Here is a 20,452-nt window from a genome sequence, read left to right on the forward strand (position 1 = left end):
AGGCCCAACTTGAGTTTGAGAGGGGCATAAATAAATCTGGGTTTTTGAGCACATAGTGTGTGCGTCAGGAGAGCACATGCTTGACTGAAAGAATGCTATTGCCGACATAAATGCAGCGCACATCAGCCACAGCATTTGACTCGCTCGCGAAATACATCCACCAGCAAACGTCGTGTAGCTTATGAAGACGAAGGCTTTAGATGGCTCATCAAACGGCATGATTGACCGTCGGCGTCGGCGTCCCGCGTCGTCGGCGGCTTCAACACGAGTGATGCAAAAAAATCATCATGTGATGATGTTATCATATGACGTCATCGTGACATCACAGATCGCCGAAATTCGTGACGTCATTACGGCGTCACCACGACGTCACATGATGACGTATTCACACGACATGGTCGCTTTGCACTGCCTCCGTGATCGGTGGGCCTATCACAGAGGCAGTGCAAAACCGCGTTAGGTGCAAAAAGCTTTTGGAGAGTGGCGGGGAAGAATTAGTACATCGACTGTCAAGAAGAAGAAGATGGCTTTCGCCTTCCAGTCATCTTAGGCGAATGCATAAGGGACCCAGTGAGTTTTTAAATCCAACGTATCTAAGTAATGACTTAAGTATCTGCAGCTGATTTAGTGAACGCTGAGCACGGGGCCGATGATCAAAAGGTCGCACGGGAAGGTTATGAAGTGGTATCGCACCTGGTAAAAGCGCCTTTTCCATCCGGCGGGAGATAAGCCCCATTAGCCGGACTGAAGCGCGCGGGCGCGATCGTGTCAGAGCGCGCTTTCTGCTATACTCAAAGAACATCGCAGCCCCGACTGCAGTAGCGAAAGTCTTCGTCGCGGAACTGCTTGTTGGACACGCGACTCGTAGCCGATGGCTGCTTGCCGGTTCTTAGCTTCGCAACGTCCGCTTCACGCAGATTCTTGTCCCGCGGGTATGGGCGCAGGCTGACACCGGACTCCGTTGTCACTGCGGCACCCAACATTAGAGAGTTTTAGCAAGTTACGGAAATACGGTACGCAAATACGGTAAGGCAGTACGGTACCGCTCCTCCTTTCCCGGTCGTTGAGCGGCCAAAGCACAACCAGCGGGAAAGGAGGAACGCTACCGTACGTCCTTACCGTATTTGCGTACCGTATTTCCGTAACTTGCTAAAACTCTCTATTAGAGCAGCATGTCCATCGTCTTCTGAGGCAGCCACTGCTTTTACAGTGGGTTCAATTGTGTTCAAAGTGCGAGAAAACCTCCGCATTTCAAGAGACCGCAGCGCAGGTGGAACTTGAAACTCGTTTTCAAAGAGCTTGCCAGGGCTCCACAAGCAGCCGACGCAGCCGCTGAGACCACGTGATCCTGCCAAGTACGTCACGACGACGGTGGCACCGCTGTTTCCAGTGGTGGACCTCGCGCCCAATACTATAGAGGGCTATGCTTGCTCTCTTTTTTAAATCTTTTTTTTTAGTCTGTCTTTCTATCTCTTTCGCTCTATGTCTATTTGTTTCTCTGTCTTTTCTGTCTTTACTCCCTTTCTTTCTCTTTTTTTCCATTTCTTTCTATGTCTTTCTCTCTCTCTCTCTCTCTGTAGTCGTTCTCTCGCCTTCTATCTTTTTCACTCTTTCTTCCCTTTGTATCTATTTCTCTCTTTCTCTTTCTTTTTCCCTCTCTCTGTGCTCGTTCTCCCCTCCTCCTTTTCCTCCTACTCGCCCTCATATCTGACCTCCTCACCTTCATTTCCATTTCCCACCGTCTTGCTTGCTATACTATACTATACAAGGCTATGCTATGCTGCGTTAGCGTGCCTGGATAGCCGAGTGGCTACGATGCTCGCCTTCGAATCGTGGGGACGCAGGTTCGAGTCCCGCCTCACCAAGAAATTTTTTTCGCCAGAAATTTGTCTTTCTGTCTTTATTTCTCTGTCTCTCTCTCTCTCTGTACACGTTCTCTCGCCCATGAGAGTTGTTGCATCCCACGCCGGACAAACCGGCGCACCTGCTCTGGAAGCGAAGCAGAAGCGAAAGAAGGGGAATGCGGTGAAGAAGAGGACGAAGAGCGCGTGCTGGTTCATGATGACGGTAATATTATATCTACAACACTCGGCAAACCTCGACCACAACACCTCTGCTGTAATTGTGGTGATTGGAATTATTCTCAGTGCTTGTCAAACTAAAGCGTTTGTCATTTGTGGGCTACTGAGTGCATAGGTACGAAGATTCGATGCGAGCAAATGTAATACTGTTGAAAGTTTAGCACGCGCATGAGGAATATTCCTCTGGCTAAGCGTCAACCGTTAAAAGTGTATTTTCGCAGTGAGAAATGTTCAATTGAGAGCGCTAATTGTAAGCAGTCGCATCTTCGATGAGGCTGCGACTGGCACAACAGGTCTGGCTCGCGGCCCGAAAGACGCGAAGATAATTCAGAAGAGAAACGTTCCATCAAAACTTGGAAACGCCTTTTGCCGGGAAAAAAGTAAAGTTCCACAACAACGAGCGAACCGGACGCTGCGATCTTTAGCGTTCCAACTTATGCTTCGCTGATATTTGGGCTGCAATGCTAGGCAACACAATTGGTAAGGTCAGCCTCTTGGCATTGCGGGTGAAATACGCTATATGCAACTGAGATATTGTTCCCTCATTTAACCCCTCTGGAATAAGGTCTATCCATCCATCAATTCGCTGATAAGTAATCTTTTTACACCGAATGAAAATCTTCAAGTACATTAACTACCCAACTGACTGTCGCTCTTCATTCTCCTATACCGACCACTTTCTTTTTCCTTTTCGAACCTTCAGCCTTCACGGGCACACATGAAGTGCGGCGGCTGTTTGAAGCTCACTTCGCTTGCGTCATGGGTCGGCACGATGTTGCACTTTCTCCGCCGTGGGGGCCTACCTGTTAGCTCGTTCCTTATTCCCGTGCCCTTCAGACCCTGGGTGGGACAGATGCCAGCAGCTGTGAGAGTGGCTAATTCTGTCCTCTTAGAGGAGGGAATCGATGGGACGCCGCCAACGCCACCACATCGCTGCCATCACCCGCGCCAGAAATCACGCAGCCCTCTCACATATACCCCTGGCGAATGATCTTTTTTTTTTTTTTTTGCGTACAAGCGTAGATGGCATCAGGGACGATGCCGTCTTCTGCGCTCAAGAGCGAATGTGAGGTGCTGGACTGTGTAGGAGGACGTACCCTGCTGTATCGCATGTCCATGCTGCGTAGCATTATCGGGATAATCTGCACTTTTCATTATACAGAAGTGTCAAGCAGACTCGATCGCCTATTAGCTCTGAGAACCTTGCGAGGCCAATACGTTGGACGTTACCTTAAGGCTCCCGGACTGAGCGACTGGACTGCATAAAGCAAATTATCGTCAGCTATCCAAATTATCCTTTTAACGCGCTCTGATGGCGGCCGCCATGTTTGATCACGTGTTGGCGCTTCCATTGCTTGCCTCAACCCGCCGGCACGGAGCCTTGCGCTGCCTTTACACGTGAACATGTTACACGTGAACATGTTACATACACGTGGACATACATAGTCATTCTTCCGAGCTCAACGTACCTTGCAAAATAATGACCGCTGCCGTGCAGTGCATGCATTCAGTAGGATGTCATTTCAGTCGAAGTATTAAGTCAGAATTGCTATCATTCACTCATCATTTTGTTCCCTTATTTATGGCTTGGAAGGCATACACTCTAAGGCAAAATGGTGTTAAAAGGGTGTGTGGTTCGTCGCTTTGGGGACTAATGCTGCTGCCACAACCATTAATCCCTTTAAGGACTAACGGCACCGGGTCTAACCGTTAGTCCTCATGCAGCTAACTGTTAGTCGCCACAGTTCACCTCAGTGGACTAACATTTAGTCCTCACATTTACATCTTACTGGGCAACTGTTAGTCCCCACAGATAACCTCAATGGACTAACATTTAGTTCTCACATTTACACCTTACCGGGCGACCGTTAGTCCCCGCAGTTGCACCTCGCCGGACGGACGGTCGGACCACTGAAATACTCTATTCGTATGAACTTGAATTCTTGCCAGTTCTCTTTTCGCGCTGGCAGTTCGACTAGCTTTATTATCCTTAACAGACTACATTCTTCACTCGCTTCATTAACGGTAATTTTGTTGGTTCAGTATCTTTGGATTTTACTAAAGCTTTTGATACGATTAATCATAGCATCTTCTTACCAAGCTAGAGTTGGCGGATATTAGTGGTTCTGTACTAAAGCCTCTAAAATTATTAACCAAGCTGTAGCACAAAAGCCAGGTCCCTTACGTTTTATATATATATATATATATATATATATATATATATATATATATATATATATATATATATATATATATATATATATATATATGTAATGGAGGCGAAAATGTTTGAGGCCCGTGTACTTAGATTTCGGTGCACGTTAAAGAACCCCAGGCGGTCAAAATTTCCGGAGCCCTCCACTACGGCGTCTCTCATAATCATATCTTAGTTTTGGGACGTTAAACCCCAGATATTATATATATATATATATATATATATATATATATATATATATATATATATATATATGTGTGTGTGTGTCGAGAAAAGATGATTCTAGGTCCGGGTAAATATACGCAGTGAAACAGACGCGCGTACGAAGCGATTTATTGACGTTTCGCCGCGGGTCCGGCCTTCATTAGAATACAATGCATGGCATGAGTCCAGTTTATATACGTGTGCATATCAGAAAGAAGAAGATATGAAACTTACATGAAAGGCGATATATTGGCTTACAAAAACGCATGTCACTCGCTTTGAAGTGCACCTGATACATGTGTAAAACGATTACATTTTGCGGGCACGCCGTTTATAAGTACGAAACATGAAACGCATAGCATGGCATGGAGCACGACCGGTATTAGCAAGGTGCAAAAAGAAACAAATATTTAAAGATAACCAGAGAAAGAGCTATACACAAGACGCTGTTGTTTCTTTTTGTTTAGCATTGTCGGTAGGAAGCTCATGAGTGAAGGTTAATCCTTTGGAATTTGTGTTAAAGGCATTTAAAATGAAGTCCACCATTTCATGGTAGGGCACTGGGCACGTCTTGTCTAAAACAATTAAAAAATCGTCAACATATCTAAACACATAAAAAGGATGTGATGAATTAGAAACACATTTTAGTGCCTGGTCAATAAGGGATAAAAAGATGTCACATAAAATAAACATAAATCACATAGATAAACTGGCGCACTTGTGCCGACGAATCTCTCGTGCTAAGGAGCAAGGTTGCCAAAAGAGGCACGTAAAACCTTTCAGGCGTTGTGCCGAAGGGGTTGTATATGAAATTCCCCTGAGCTGTGGCAAGACCTACATCGGTCAAACGGGTCGGTGTATCAACGATCGCCTCAGGGAGCATGCCAACAGCATAGGTAAGAGTGATGGTGCGCACCTTCCCGCGCATGTCAGGTCATGCTCGTGTGTGCCACGTTTTGCGCAAGCTAGGATTATCGGCAAAAGCAGAGATCAAACAGCAAGGGAATTACTAGAGGCGTATCATATTAGAAGTAAAGGGTCCGCTTGTGTCAGTGACACATCCATTGTTCTCTTTCAGTCTGAGTTGTCCTTCTTTAATGAACTGCTCACGTGATGTCATGTATGGGGTAACTCTTCCACTCCACTGCGCATGTGTGGAAGTTTACCTGTTTTTCAGCCTGCGCTGGCAATAAACAGTTGGTAGTTTGGCGCTCTTCTGTCTCTTTCCTCCGGCCCTTTTTCATGTTCCTAGCTTCGCGCCACTTACGATATGTTCAGCAAACTAAGGCACCAACTCACCCAAAAACAAGTTCTTCTAGAGTATATTTCTATGGCTCATTGTTCATTCTAATTATGGTAAAATGACCTCGACATTCACGGCTATAACACTGTGGAATAGTTTACCCAATACCATCATATCTTTGTCCTCATTTTATGTAATTAAACATGACCTTGAGCTTGTTTACCTGTATTACTAAGTTTACTTTGTTCATTGTTTACTGTGTGGTAAGATGGGAAAATAAAATAAAATTGAATTGAATTATACTGTCTCCTATTTTTTAAGTAGTCATGATTATATTTTTGACAACCGAACTTTATTTGTTCAATTACATTTCTTTGCTATATTTATAATTTTGCCATTTATATTCACTGTTTTTTTAAGTTCTACGACACCATCTCTTGACAATTGTACTTCGTTTAATTAATATTTCTTATGTTGTATTTCAAGCATTTGTGTTTATTTGATTTTTTTAACCTATGTTCGCTGTACTTTCACACGCCTCATCAAGTACTATTATTAACCGAGTTTACTAATGCAGTCTTTGACTACGGGATCCTCGTCTGTGTAATACCTGCATCCACTTCAATGTATTCAAAGAATAATAAAAGAAACTTCAAACTCGAATAAGTGTTAGCGACCTACACAGTTATCCATTAAATCATGAGGGTCATGCCTTGACAGCAGACATTTACATTTGCTTTGGAGCCTGTGTCCTGTAGGCTCTTGTCCCAGGGAGTTACATGTGCCCTCGGAATGGCGCGCTGGGTCGCAGCAGCAAATCTGCGCGAAGTATGCTACCGTGCGCCTGCAAGAAATTGAAGTCGCAACGTGTCTCATTTCCTGATCGGGTGGATGTGGCGCGCACACGACGGGTGGTTTGTGTGGCTTCTTCCCCCCCCCCCCCCCTGGCCGGTTTCAGCGGCCATCGATTGATTTCCCGTGTTAACGCCCAGGCTTCTTTCCATTTTGGCCGCCGACACAGGCGGCTGCCTTTGTTGCACTGCCTGGTGCATCTGCCGAGGGGGCCGCACTTCCCGGCAGTGCGAGAACGACGCCCCGTTCCCCTCTCAGTGCGGCGAGCGGGCCTGGACGACAGGCGCGCGGGGTCGAAAGGGCTCGGCCGCCGCCACCGCTTCCGTCCTCCTCGGCCACGCTCCCAGGGGCCTGTGTTCGCTGCGGCGACACTGAGTGGCTCTGTTGTCCCTTCTCTTTCGGGGCAACCTCCGTCCTATACCAAGAGGTGATGGTCTATTCGCGCCGAAAAGGGCCACTCCAGCCGACCCCATCTGCGCGCTGGCTAGGTCGCAGCATTATCTTCGTATTCGCGAACAATGCACACTTCAAGTATTCAAGCTCAGACTCGCAGTGTGCTCTAGCTGCACTGTTATTCCTTCCTGCGAGTGTGTGCGTACAGTCGGTATTGTACGCTTCGCCAGTATTCGTGCCCTTGAAGTGACAATAACCGGAAATGTGAAGGTTACTAACACCGTACCAACATGTATATTTTTCTTATTGAAGGCGCGTATTAGTGGAGTAGTTCGACGGTGATAATTCAGTCAACAGTAGAAAACGTCCACGACACCTGTAGCTGCCATCCAGCGAAGCAGCACGCAGGAGTGATCATCTGTGACCATAACCTGTCGCCGTACCACACATCGATGGGCTGAATGTTTGACAGGAGTTAGCAGGGCATTACGCGCGTCTCCGTATGGAGATCTCAAGCCATCAGCAACGTCGGGGCGACAGACGAAGTTAGCCACTTCCTGCTCTCGATCTCATTTTGTGCCGCCACTCCCGCGCCGGCCAGCTTCTTCAAACAGCCGGCGTTCTCTCCGCTATCTCCGCTCCACGCGCGCGCTCTCTCTCTCTCAAGCTCGGCGGCCAAGCAGCCATCTCTCCCAACAACAGACGGCTAGGCTTGGCTGCCGACGTCCGCGAACGGCTCGGGCGCTGCGCGGCGGCGGCGAGGAGCCACTTTCGAAAGCGTGTTTCGCCTCTCCCGGCTGGGCGTGGTACGCTCCGGCGACAGTCTTTCGACGCAGCATCGGCGGTACCTTGCAGAGCGACTTCTCCGGATCCGCTCTTGTTTCATCCCGGCGCTTGCGAGTGACGACTGCTAACTCTGCGGACGCTCCAGGGCTTCGCACCGAACGATACCCGGTGGCGCGTCGTGCCACGGCCGTGACATGGCGATCACGGCACACGACGCCCCTGCAGGATCCCCGAATGGCCAGATTCCTGACAGCGCGCAGGTGAGGTGCACCGGACTCTCTTGCGTTTCGACGGCGGTGCTCACCGCCGACGCTCCTCGCCTGAGTGTAGTGATCGCTTCCGTGCATGCCTCCGGGGTACGCGGGGAAAGGATTGAGCAGGATGTCGAAGTAGATGACTGTGGGAGGGAGGCTGTGTCTTCTTCGTGAGCTCGTTACTCGCATTCTTACTGTAGTTGGTCGAATTGTATTTACGTATCCGACCAGAAACTTTTCCGCATGTGTTCGCTTGATGCACTGAAGATAATTTGCCTAGGTTTTCCTGAACCAATTTCGCGGAAGTAACTTTTGCGAGCCGCAGCTACACCATCTATTTGAACGTTGAGCTTTTCAAGAGGTTGAGACATGTGCCAAGAAAAGAAAGGATACGCATATACTGCAACTCGCAGGTGTCTCCTTCCAGCGTGTATCACTCGATATGTAGCTGAAATATTTTACAACCGTGAATACGCAATGAGAGAGTGCCTGTTGAACGCCTTTCACAAAAAAATGCGTTCTTTATAAATATTCAACCCGTCACATACGGTCTGTTCGCGAAGTAAGAGCGCTAGGAAAGGAGTGTTGGATGCCTGACAACAGGTTGCAATCCCTGCGGGCAACAGTTTCGAGGTTCTTGCAAGCCTTCTTTCGCGTTGTGCACACGTATTAGGATGGGTGAACGATAAGTTGCAATAATAATAATAATAATAATAATAATAATAATAATAATAATAATAATAATAATAATAATAATAATAATAATAATAATAATAAACAAAAGCGCACTGTTCTTTTTTCTTTTGCACATGTTACTCCCATTATCGTGTAAAAACCATAGTGCATTTCCTTGCATATATAAACGAACGAATATAGACGGCACGCGAACTTTGTCTGCTTTTGTGTTTTTGTAGAAAGTGCTTTTGTGTTTTATGGAAAGTTTAGTTCAATGCACCCTGGTTGTTCTAAATGCCGCAGCACTCTTGAGGCGTAGCACATACGCAATATAACTTAATTCTACGGTTCCCGCATGCGCACAACGAGCGGGGGCTTCAGCCACGCCTTCGTTGTCGCGCGTGCAGGCCGTTGGAGCGGTCGTGTTCACGTTGCATGCCCGTATTTTTTTTTTTTTCTCGCCATAGCGACAGGACGATTCGTCGTCGTTCTCGAGTCGCGCAATCGCGCCGAGTACACGGAGGTGTTCCAACAGCGCCGCGGGCGTGTGTGATCGATGTCATGCGAAGCGCACAGCGAGGCATAGTTTCGTTCTTGACACTGCAGGCATAGATCCCGTTTCCTTCGTCGCGACGCTGATGCCGAAGTGTGATCGATAACGTCGCTATCGCGCCACATTCCACGCTGTACCTTCTCCCGCTTGTTTATTTTCGTATTTTTTAACGACTCGGGTCATTTCCGGTGGTCGAATGAGAGCACGGAAAATTGCTTTATCGAGAGCGCAGCGTCTGTCCACAAAACACCTGGCGCCTACAGCTCAGTCAGTGTGGAGAGAGCGCGAACTCTGGAGCTCGCGCTCGTCGACGAGAAGCGTTTGTCCAGTGCTCCTGCCTTCGATCTCTGGAAATCCCCTTCGGATGTCCTTGCCCTCGCCGGTCGCACACTGATTCGCTTTCCGCAACAGGTGGTTGTGCAGCGCGCATAGGTGCACGGCCGTCTTCTTGACACCGTACAGGCAGCCACTGCCTCTTGCGCCTTGCTAATCGGGCGATATTTCATTCCCTAAAGTATACTTTTGAGTTCAAGCTCAAGAAACGAACTTTGTGCAATGTTGTATCCGCATTTGCGTCGTCTCCGTCCCTTTGACAAAAATATTGAAAATCTCGGGGGGGGGGGGGGGGGACTCCCCCCACCCCTTATCGCCTTCCGCTGCACCCCTCCCTGGAAAAGTGATACATATAATTTTCCTTGCACCCTGCCCCAACGTTCAAGCAATGGTTTGAACAGGCGCCGACGCGTTGGTGCGCCAACAGTCGTTGCCTCCCGGATATGAAAATAAACTTGAGGTTACGAAAGGACGCGAGGGAGGGGTGGAATGTGTAACATCTAGCGTGCGTAGGATATAAAATGTCTAAGGGGGCAGAGATGACAGCATAACAACAAAGATTCCTTGTACCCAGTAGAAACATCCTCATCTCCAAACATAATAACAGCAACGACGTAATACGCCAGTCATTTGTCGGTCTTATCTTCGTTCTGCGCCCGAATGTTGCGCTTTGGAGCGATAAGGAGGGACGTCTCGCGCATCTAAACACGATTCGCAAACACGCCATAGGCACTAAGGTTGACAGGGTCATTACACGTGGGTCCCTTGTTGTAAACATTCTTCCCCGGCAATAAATTTTTAAAAACTAGATCAGCCCCTCGTGCAAGAGGATTGAGGGTGCCTCAGAAATACCACGTAACTGACCATTTGACTGCACTCTGCGACCTATATAGCGGCAAGCTTTTGACAACGCTATCGAGGCATCGTGAGAAGCGGAGCGCGGGCACGCTTAAGCGTGCTGGGCGAGCCAGCCGGCCCGGTCGCGCGGCGCGGCCACGACCCGGGCAGAGTACACGCCGTCGTTCAAGTCTCCCGCCCACCACCCCCTTATGACGCAATTTATACGGTCCAGTGCCGCGCCTTACATCCGTCGGCGGCCGCCTGTGATAGTAGACGCGGTCTAGCTTGTTGACTTCCTGTACTATCCTCGCTGATACGCTTCCGCAATTTTTTTTTTTTAATTTTGTACTCTCGTTGTTTTTGGCTGCGTTCAAATGAGCTCCTCGAGCCGCCGAAGAGAGCCGGCTGGCCCCCGAAGCAGATGCACCACTGCCGCCGCCGCGCAACACGCTGCTTATTTACGATGTCTCCAGCGCTGAGGCATCTCTGGAACTCGCCCAAGGTCACCGCCGCGGGTGCGGCCACGCCTTTCTCCTCAGCCTGCGGCAGCGAGACGATCTTGGAAAAGTATCGTGCGTGCGCACGTCATCACCGCGCCGCGACACGAGTGACATTGAACGCGCGCATTCGGCCAGATAAAAACACGCAGCATCACGTGGAATGTAACGGCGCGTACCAGCGGTTTAGTTTGTATATACACCTACCGTGCTTTTTTTTTTTCTTTTTTACTTCTCCTTTTTATACTTGCGAAGAAGCTTCCTGGATCTACGCAGCTAGGGCTGTACCTCTGCCGGCGTGCTCAACATGGAACCTCGGTCTGTAATTGTGCGCATTTGTGGGAAATAGTGACAACAATCTCTCGCAACGTTTTGCAGAGCTTACTATAGGAAGAAGCCTAGGCTATACCCTACTTAATAACATACAGAGCATTATGAAACCGTGCTCCGTTGATATGGAGTCTGAAAAATGTGCGCTACACCTTCAGTTCATTTTCATTCTATAAAGCGGAAGCGAAAAGTTTTGCGCAATGCATTTTAAAGTAGTTACTGGTGGCCAAATTGGCCACAGTAATTGCTTACTTATTATATAATTCCTCAGAATTCGCGGGCTTACATTGTTGCGTATCGTCTTCTTTTTTTTTTTCCTGTCTTTGAATGAACGTTTACTTGACCTTGCCCTTGGGCACCTGTGACATAATGTAACGATAAATGCAGGCATGAGAACACATTGCAATGGTTCGCAAACATAATCTAACAATGAATGCAGGCATGAGAACAAATTGCAGTGGTTCGCAAATTTAGGCAGACTATTGTCATAAAGAGTGAGAAGTACTGATGTATCTGTGTGAAACTGCAGTAATAATGATCGCAAAGCTGCAGCGATGCACGGCCCGGAGAAAGTATCGGTTCTGTTCCATCCAGGCCCATAGCGAGGAATTTTTTTCGTGGGGTGGGGGCAATCGCTGCAGGCCTTGCTTATTTGAGAAAAGCACCTATTTTCATTATATATATTCGGTTAAACATCCTGTATAATCAAAATTTCGGGGAGGGGGGGCATCTATCCCCCCCCCCCTCTTCCCCCTGGCTCCCGCTTTGTCCAGCCTGTCCATTTTCGTTCGTGCAATAACGAGGTACGAGAGCTAAAATGGTGCGATGGCTCACGTATTTGCTGTGGCTCGCTGCACATTGCCCAAAGCCAGAGCGCCGATGATTATGACCTCGCTATTAATGACGGTGGTATTGATGCGAACGCCTAAGTGCGAGAGTATACGGCGCACAATACACGCGGACGTTTAAAAATACGTGCGGACAATCTCGTCTTCCTTTTTTGTCTCGTCACATATTTTGCCCATTTAGAGAGGTTTCACTGGCTGCACCGACGAGAATGTCATATATAAGGTTCAGCAACGGGCACGCGTGGTCCCCCTTCCTCGTACCTCTTGACCAAACCAGAACTATGGAAAGGGATTAAGGGATAACAAGTAATGTGGCAATTGTCCTGGTGTCGCTTTTTTTTTTTCTCCTGTTTGCGAGTCACTGTAGTTGGGAAGAGCGCTGCAAGCATGTGCCACGTACAGGTTTTTTTCAGCCCCTGCGCCCGCCTTCGTGCTTTGGGAAACAGCTTTGGTCGTCCTCCTTTAGCGTTCGAGCGCGCACCCCGCGAGTGGTGCCGCTGTATTATAGTTGCCGAAGAGGGGCCCTCGATAGAGTGTACTAGAACTGTCGAGTGGCGTGAACGCGCCTCGCCGCCTGATGCCTTCCGCGTCGACCGTAGCGGCGGCGCTGCAGTCGCTCGATACTGAAGGCGCGCGGCGCCGCGCGCTAGATAGGGCCGTTATAATTGCTGGACGCGTCGGCGGCACCCGGCTAATCGGCACTGATGTGGCTTTCGTTGTGTGTATATCATTATTAAGCGTAGGAATTGTCGTCGTAAGCCTTCATGGACGAAACTTCAAAGCTTTTAATGGATGCTTGCTTCATATATGCCTTTGAGAGATACTGCAAATCAGTTCTTGTAGCCGAAGTGACTGCTCGAAAGTACGCAAAATATAAAAATGAAAACAGGCTGACACCGACCGTGAATATTCATGATCTCAGTGTAATTGAGCCGAACTCATTGCTGGGCTATTTAGAACAATTACTCTCATAACTAGACGCCGAACGACCGCCAGAAGAAAGAGACAGAGGAAACAAAATGGGCGTGTCTTATTGTGATTTCTTCTGCCTTAATGCTTTCGTACGATGGTGATTCGGCGTCTAGTTTATTCAGTGTAACTGAGCTGCTCTAATGGAGTTTAACTGTGCTCAAAAAGCTGTGTGCTGATATTGTGCCGAAAGCACACCGAACATTTACCGCGCGTTGGCGAAGCTGCGTGTACGGTGCGTGTCTACAAATGCGCTGTAAATGTGACTTCGACATTACGAGGGCTCAAAGGTATTGGAACTCAAAGTTAACTCGACCGGTACAAATAACGGTCGTCCTCAGGTGCGTTGCACGGATATTGTTATTAATTGCTAGGCGCCGGGTGGGGAGGGGATACTTTACTGGCCGTATTTGTGCGTCTAAATATATATATATATATATATATATATATATATATAATCGCGCAAAGCATAGAGCACCCCTTCCTAGCTTCACTTCTGACACTTTACAGATAAAGCAATGAAATTATAATACAAAGCGAAAGCGGTGTCAAACAGAAGTTTTTCTAATTGCATCGATAGATCAGGAAAAGTGCAATATAAGCTGCCCATTGAAAATGAGAACTGGCTGTAATGAATTTAGGCAGAATAACCGAAGGGCTATATTTACATCTGCGCATTTTAATGTGCTTGAGATAAGCCCTGATGCATGAAGTTTGTGCCTCGGAGCTGAACACGCGCCTTCGGCTCGGCTTCCTGGCTCGCCTTCCTGGTATTTTAAGCCCTCAAAGGTCGCATAACCGATGCATCGTAACCGCGGAAGCATGCTGTTGAAACAGGATAGCCTTTCGACCTTAAAGAAACAGCGCCAAACTGGCAGAACTCAGCCGTCACTAATATAAATGTTGCGATAGAGTCATTTGTACTCAGGTTACTCATGAAACAATCGAGCATTGGAGCTCATACAGAGATCAATGCTCTGGATATATGGTAGAGACTGCCGGCAGAAGAATTTTAGGCTTTCGTCGCTGGTTCGGTATTTCTTCGTAGTCAGTGTTCGTAGTCACTTATAGTGTAGCGCGGCTCGAGGTGCTGCTTGCAAACCGCACAGCAATCAGTGAGCAGCTAGATGCATGTGCGCAAAATCCGATTGTCACCTTCTTTGGGGGTCGGCAGGCTCCAAGAACAGGGAATATCTCGGCGCAATTTTCGCACGCCTGCATATTCACTAATGCACCATGGCGCGTAGCAGGCATTGAGACACCGATTGAAGCTCAGTAATGCATTAAACGCGCTCAAAACGCGCAATTACACGCTTTCGTAGGCTGCTACTAGCGCGCGCCAAATGCAGACGCTCTCCACAGCTTCAGTACAAAGTGACTACAGCGCCGCCGCTACGGTCGCCCGTCGGAGCATCACCCGAGATGCGGCGCGGCCGCTTCGTTCGTTCCACTGCCCCCTTCTAGTACACTGTACCCTCGATATGAACGCGGCCTCCGCGTGGGTCTGCAACACGTAATCATGCTGTCCAACGCTCTCGGCTGGTCAGGTCGTGCAGCTAACTCGCACGCTCTTTCATCCTTTCAGGATGCGCTGTGGTGGGGCGAATGCATCGAGGCAACATGCGCTCGTCCGTGCCGATGGACCCGGCGTCACTGGCCTGTGGCCCACCCCGTCGCTATTGACGGGGCCGCGCGATCCGAAGCGGGGCGGGGGCGGGGGCGCGTCTTCTCCCTGCTGCATGCGTCCTCATCCTCTCGGCCTGCGCACTGCGTGTAACGGTCAGGGCCGCTATAAATAGGAGGCCGCGTAACAAGCCCGCCGTCTCACCACGCCGTCCACTCTGACCGGTTCTTTCTTACTTTTGTGTCTTTATTTTCCCTTTTACGAGACGCTGCTCGCGATCACGACCCAGATAGGCGTAGCGGGCCTGCGCCCAAGGTCTTCTGTTCTACTCACTGACTCACCGCCGTGTCGCCTCTGCGTGATCGCCTATAGAGAGTCCCTGAATGACCAGCGCGCCTAGACGCGGAAGTCACCGCGGCACAGAGCAGCCGCATTCAGGTCCACCGGCTGAGTGACGGTGAAAGAGAAGAAATAAAGTTGCGTTGGAGCATGCTTTTCCGTTCGTCTCATTAGACAAACCAGTCACACTGCAAGCAAGGGCGAACCGACTTCGTCGGGCTCCCGCAACTCATTCTGCAGGCTCCCCGCTGCTCTCCGCATTACTTATTGCTTTTCTTCGCGAATTTATTTGTATTCCTCGCTAGACGTCGCCACTCATTTTCTGGCTTCTCTTGCTCTTGTTGCTACATGTCGTTCCACATTGTGCTTTCCGAGCCCCTGCGTGCGCGCCTTTTGTACAGCTCTTCTATCCGATCCGTATCTGTATCGTTTCCTTTCGAAACGTTACGCGCACGCCGCATTAATCGTGCCTGTTTTATGTAATAGACTTCAGCGAAAAAAAATTATTGATTGTTTTCTTCAATCTGGTCTTACAACTGCCATGGGTAGTGGGGCAGCCTCTTAATTACCATCTCGTTTTACGGTCAGAAACAGTAGACCTTTCTGAAGTTAAACACAGAGTAGACATTTTCAAAGCTCTTTCGGTATGATTTAGGATATCCTTGTCATACCGAATGACCAACGCGCGCGCTTCTACTGAAGCTCTCGGTTCAGCAAGTTGACAAGGAGCAATTCGCAGTTCTGTTGAAATCGTTGTAATACATTAAGAAATTAGAACTACTAGACCAGAGCTCGCAGAGTCACGTAAAATGCGGATGTTGCCGCCGTGAATCGTGGATGTTTGGTGAGGTCGACGGGGAGAAGGCCAATGGGAACTGAACGGGCAAAAATTGTCGCGCATTCAGCTTTGGGTACATGTTTGGGTAAAACTAATTAATGCCATGCCCTCTGTCAGGTCGCTTCGCATATTTTTCTCGTTTATTTCTTTTTACTTTTTTTTTCTTTGCGGCTTTCGAACCATTTATGTTCCATCAGTCAATCGACCGTGATTGTAAAAATAGTTATAATTTATGAGACACCAGTTGGCGTTACAGGAGGCGCGAAGACTGTAGAAACGCGTATAGACAAACAATAAGGTAGGTGACCTTTAAAGACCTATTCTCAGAACTTTGCATCGATCGTTTTATACGCAGAAGCCGAATCGTGTCATTTTGTAACCGTGTGTACACCTGTGTTCCAACAGCGCTGGCGGCGCACTTTTCACACACTTTTCGCATTCCTTCCCTGGCAATCACATTACACTACTTTTGCCACAGACGACAACGTCGCGGTGACTCTTTAAGTGCTGAAAAGAAGGCTAAGAAATATTTGGTACGATGATATTCGTGTGAGAGAGCGAATGCGTGGCATTTAGTGGGCGTTTTGCTTTGAATTTACTTTGGCTGATCTTTTGTCGGTTTGAACCGGAAACTCTGAATCATATATACTTTTATATACCGATGCTTTTTGAAATATGCAACAGCCAAAGTACTGCAGTGATCGCCTCGTCGTCCTTGCGCCCCAAGACATCGCTTTGGATGCGTTATAGGGTTGGCACATCCTGGCTCTTCGCCGCAGTGCGTTCGACAACGCGCATCACTTGAAGCGGCAGGATGTGTAGTCGCTGATAGCGCCGTATTCTGCTCTTACTGAGCATCAGTGCGCCAATAATACTACGTTTACGTGCTGTTACGGATGTGATGGCCTTATTTACGACGAGAAAGGCGGAAATGGTACACAAGAGGGAAGGGACGGTCCGAAGCTGCCGATCGTCTATCTCGCGCCCGTTCTTCTTCCTCGTTTTTTTTTTTTTTTTTTCACGCCCTTCCCGAGCCACGTCACAACACGTGACACGTCGAAAGTATTGTTTAGATGTCGTGCACGTACGATGGTGCCTCGTTTAAATATGTGAACGGGAGCCTGTCTACGAATTCAGTCAAACAATGAACAGTACGACCCAGCACGTGCTCCATTACGTGCCGAGTGTATACTGGGATGGGAAAGTCTGCCTTTGGCAGGAAGGACAACGCCGAAGGCTTTATTTAACGTCTTCAGTGATGCTACTGAGGACTTCTGATTTGGAGCAATTTTCGGAGCAGCAACATTTCCGTTTTGGAGCACTTTGGAGCAGCAAAACTTTCATCTTGGAGCACTTTGGAGCAGATAATTTTGCATCTGGAAGCACTTTGGAGCAGCGAATTTTATATCCTGGAGTGCAATACAGAAGCATATTGCATTAACATTCAAGCACCTGAGTATTATTATGGGGCTTTTATGAAGGCTAGAAATATTTCGATTCATTGCAAATCTCATGGAAAAAATCATCTCAGGAGCATAGGCGTGCGCACAGGGGGGCAGGGGGGGGGGGCGCCCCCCCCCCACCTAATCACCTAAGAGGGGGGGGGGGCGCAAAATCTGCCCCGTACATTGACCCCTGCGATAGCAATTATATGGACACTCTCGGCGGATTTTTGCCGTCGCCGTTGCCGTAATTTTCCGTATAAAGTCCAAATTAATAACATCACCACGCGCATTCTAGCCGCGGGTAAAAGCTCGCGAGCGCTGGCGACGAACGCGGCTGAAGCGGAGATTAAACTAGCCGGCCGTCTGTCTCCGCTGCACGGACAGCGCATGAGATAACATCTTCCCGCGTGCGGGCCTGCCGTCGATTGCTCATCAAACAGAGATTGCTCATCAAACGCCAGGGGAGCGGAAGGGTGGGGGGGGGGGGGGGCGCATCGTTCGAAGGGCGCAGTCGCTTGCGCGCGCGCTATCTCGAGGCATCAGGAGACGGCTCGTAAACTTAATGTGCTCTCAACGCTTACTTCGCGTTTAGAAAACTCAGAGCAAGAAAACGTGTCGGTTCCTGGAGGGGCCATATTCCCTTAAACCAGCGTTTTGTTGAGTTACGCGAGATCGGATCCAAAAGAGTTAGCTGCTAGTCTTACTTCGTTTCACAATACAATTTTTTGGTATCGCATTAATTTCTTCGCTCTTAAGCCAAACTTAGTTTTTTTAACCGTTGGCTATTGACCCCCGAAAGCGAGGGACGGACGTGTAACATGGCGTAGCCGCTTCACTGTGGGCCGTCAGCGACGGGCCCGCTACTGACAGCTGCGCATTTGCGGCTGCTCCGACCAGGAGATATGATTTTACTAATGAGATGACATTTTTAAAAAAGCAAGCAAAAAATTCGAATTGGAACCCTAGCACGTGAGCTCGAAAGGGCAGGGCCTTTTAGGGGGTATTTACCGCAGAGTGATTACAAACTCGGACGTGCTGGCGGAAGGAATTACGAAAAAGCTCTTCTGGATGAAGATCCATAGATAAAGTATATCTGTGGAAAAGTGTCAACGCGTTTCCACCCTTCGCGTGCTCTTCCATAAACGCGAAGCAAGGAAAATTCGATATTGTCCCATATATCTACTGCGAGCGATCCCAGATTTCATTCCGCGATGTCCGGAAACAGAAGTGACAGACATTTTAGCGGCACTCATGTAGTTATTACTGAACATTGCTTTCCTTACGTGCCGTGCAACGCTTGAAACTAGCTATCAGCGGCGTTTCTGGAACAGACGACGTCCGCCGATGAATCGCCGTCGCACTTTCTCGCTACCGATAGGCCTAGACGTCACGAGCCTCTGCGGAGAGCGCGTTTTGCTGTCGAGCCGACTTGCAGAACAGAAGCTGCGTCGGCACCGTGCATGGCATCGTGGCTTACTCGGAACGCACGCGCGAGCGCTATTTATTCAGCGGAATAATTCTTGGTCCATGATTGCGACTTTATTGGCAGCCCCAAGAACGAGCTGCACATGTTCTGACGCGCCGGCGGTGCGATTGCCGGTGATAGACGCCCCCAAACCCGAGACTTTGGCGCAGTTTGGCGCAAATTTCGTCGATATTATCAGGATGGCGCAGTAAATACAATTTGGCGCACTTTGGCGCAGTTGGCGCAGCAGTGGAATCACTGCGTCTTTCAAAGAGTGTCATCGGTGATTATCAACAGCGGACTGGCGTCGACCAGTGCGCAGGTATAGAAAGCAGGATAAGAAGCGGGGGGGGGGGGGGGGGCTTATTCGAGGCAGCGAAACTGAGCCCGTGGAAGCCATTCGGAGGCACCCAAGGCAAGCTATGGTCTCAAAGGCGGCGGTCATTCGTCTCTCACCTTGCAAGGCGGCCAGTTTCTCGCAGCGATGACCCGTGGCGTTTCCCTAATAGACGAGCCACGCCGACGCGGCGTGCCACACGGCGGTCGGCGCCCGCGTGGCTCACGACCCGACCGACGGCCGCCGATGACCCACGCGGAGCGGCACTTGCCGCGCAGTTGGCCGTAATTGCCGTGCACTCTTCGAGACTGTGGGCGACGGCCTAATTAGGCCTTCTGGGAGTTCTTTAACGCCGCGTCCTCAGCCCGGACCTCGGCTACCTCCCACCGCTGTATCTGACACGGTATGCGTGACTTTCGCCGCTGAGCGAAACGAGACCTCTTTGAGCCGACGGCATCGTTAAGTGCTGAAAAGTTGCCTGCCTTCATGTCAAATGGACGCTGTTTAGCTTCTATTACTTGTACGCCGTCTTGAAAGAAACGCGAGGAGCTTGGTGAAAGTGAGCGCGTTATTCGCTTTTAATAGCTGTGCGTTTTCTATTTATGTAGCACTCGCTTTTTCTCATTTATCTTCGGTAGACGTTGAGAACATTCGAGCCCCCTCATTGGCCGTTTACCAAGCATTATTATTCTGTTTCTTTCGTCCATTCTTTCTGCGTCTGAATGCACTGCCTCCCGCGAATTCCGACAACGCATAGAGCAGAGGAATGTGTACAAGGTATTAAAAACTTTTGAATGATTTCAAACCAGAACTGACATGTTCAAACACAGTCCTTCCCTCGACAAGTGAACACTGGAATTCTTTACCTGAAGATGTTCGCGCATCGTGACTTTTTGTCTGCAGTTGATGTATGATGTTTGATCCCCACTCCTGCAATAGCCCCAGCGGGGCTGCAGTATGTAAACATAAATAGATAAATAAATAAATAAATAAATAAATAAATAAATAAATAAATAAATAAATAAATAAATAAATAAATAAATAACGGGCAAGGTAGACAGGTCATAGGTCGGTAACAATTCCGGAAGGATGTGGCCTGCCTCCCTGAGTTGCGCCAGCCTGTGGCAATAATGTTTGCGTCGTGTTAGTGCGCCAGTTTTACGTATCCGGAAAATGAAGCAAACAAATAAATGGGATTGATGGTCAATAAATTCAAGCAAATGACAGAAAAATTGAATATTTGTTATTGAGGGCGTGTAAATATTGGGTTTTGTGTAGGTTTTACATTGTGGAAATGAATACACCGTTTCTGCAAAAAAAAAAAAAAAAGA

The 20,452-nt window shown here is 48.6% G+C and overlaps 1 protein-coding gene across 1 annotated transcript in view; it reads left to right on the forward strand.

Moving 5' to 3' along the window:
- Window positions 1-7,751: 7,751 nt before the first annotated feature.
- Window positions 7,752-20,452, forward strand: part of LOC119406177 (ankyrin-2) — a 345,579-nt gene continuing 332,878 nt past the window's right edge. Inside the window, exon 1 of the mRNA XM_049418902.1 lies at window positions 7,752-8,034. Within this exon, the coding sequence (XP_049274859.1) occupies window positions 7,969-8,034 (66 nt within the window). The 5' untranslated portion in view covers window positions 7,752-7,968. The remainder of the gene's footprint in view (window positions 8,035-20,452) is intronic.

The sequence above is a fragment of the Rhipicephalus sanguineus genome, chromosome 1 (genome assembly GCF_013339695.2).
Source record: "Rhipicephalus sanguineus isolate Rsan-2018 chromosome 1, BIME_Rsan_1.4, whole genome shotgun sequence".
Classification (NCBI taxonomy): domain Eukaryota; kingdom Metazoa; phylum Arthropoda; class Arachnida; order Ixodida; family Ixodidae; genus Rhipicephalus; species Rhipicephalus sanguineus.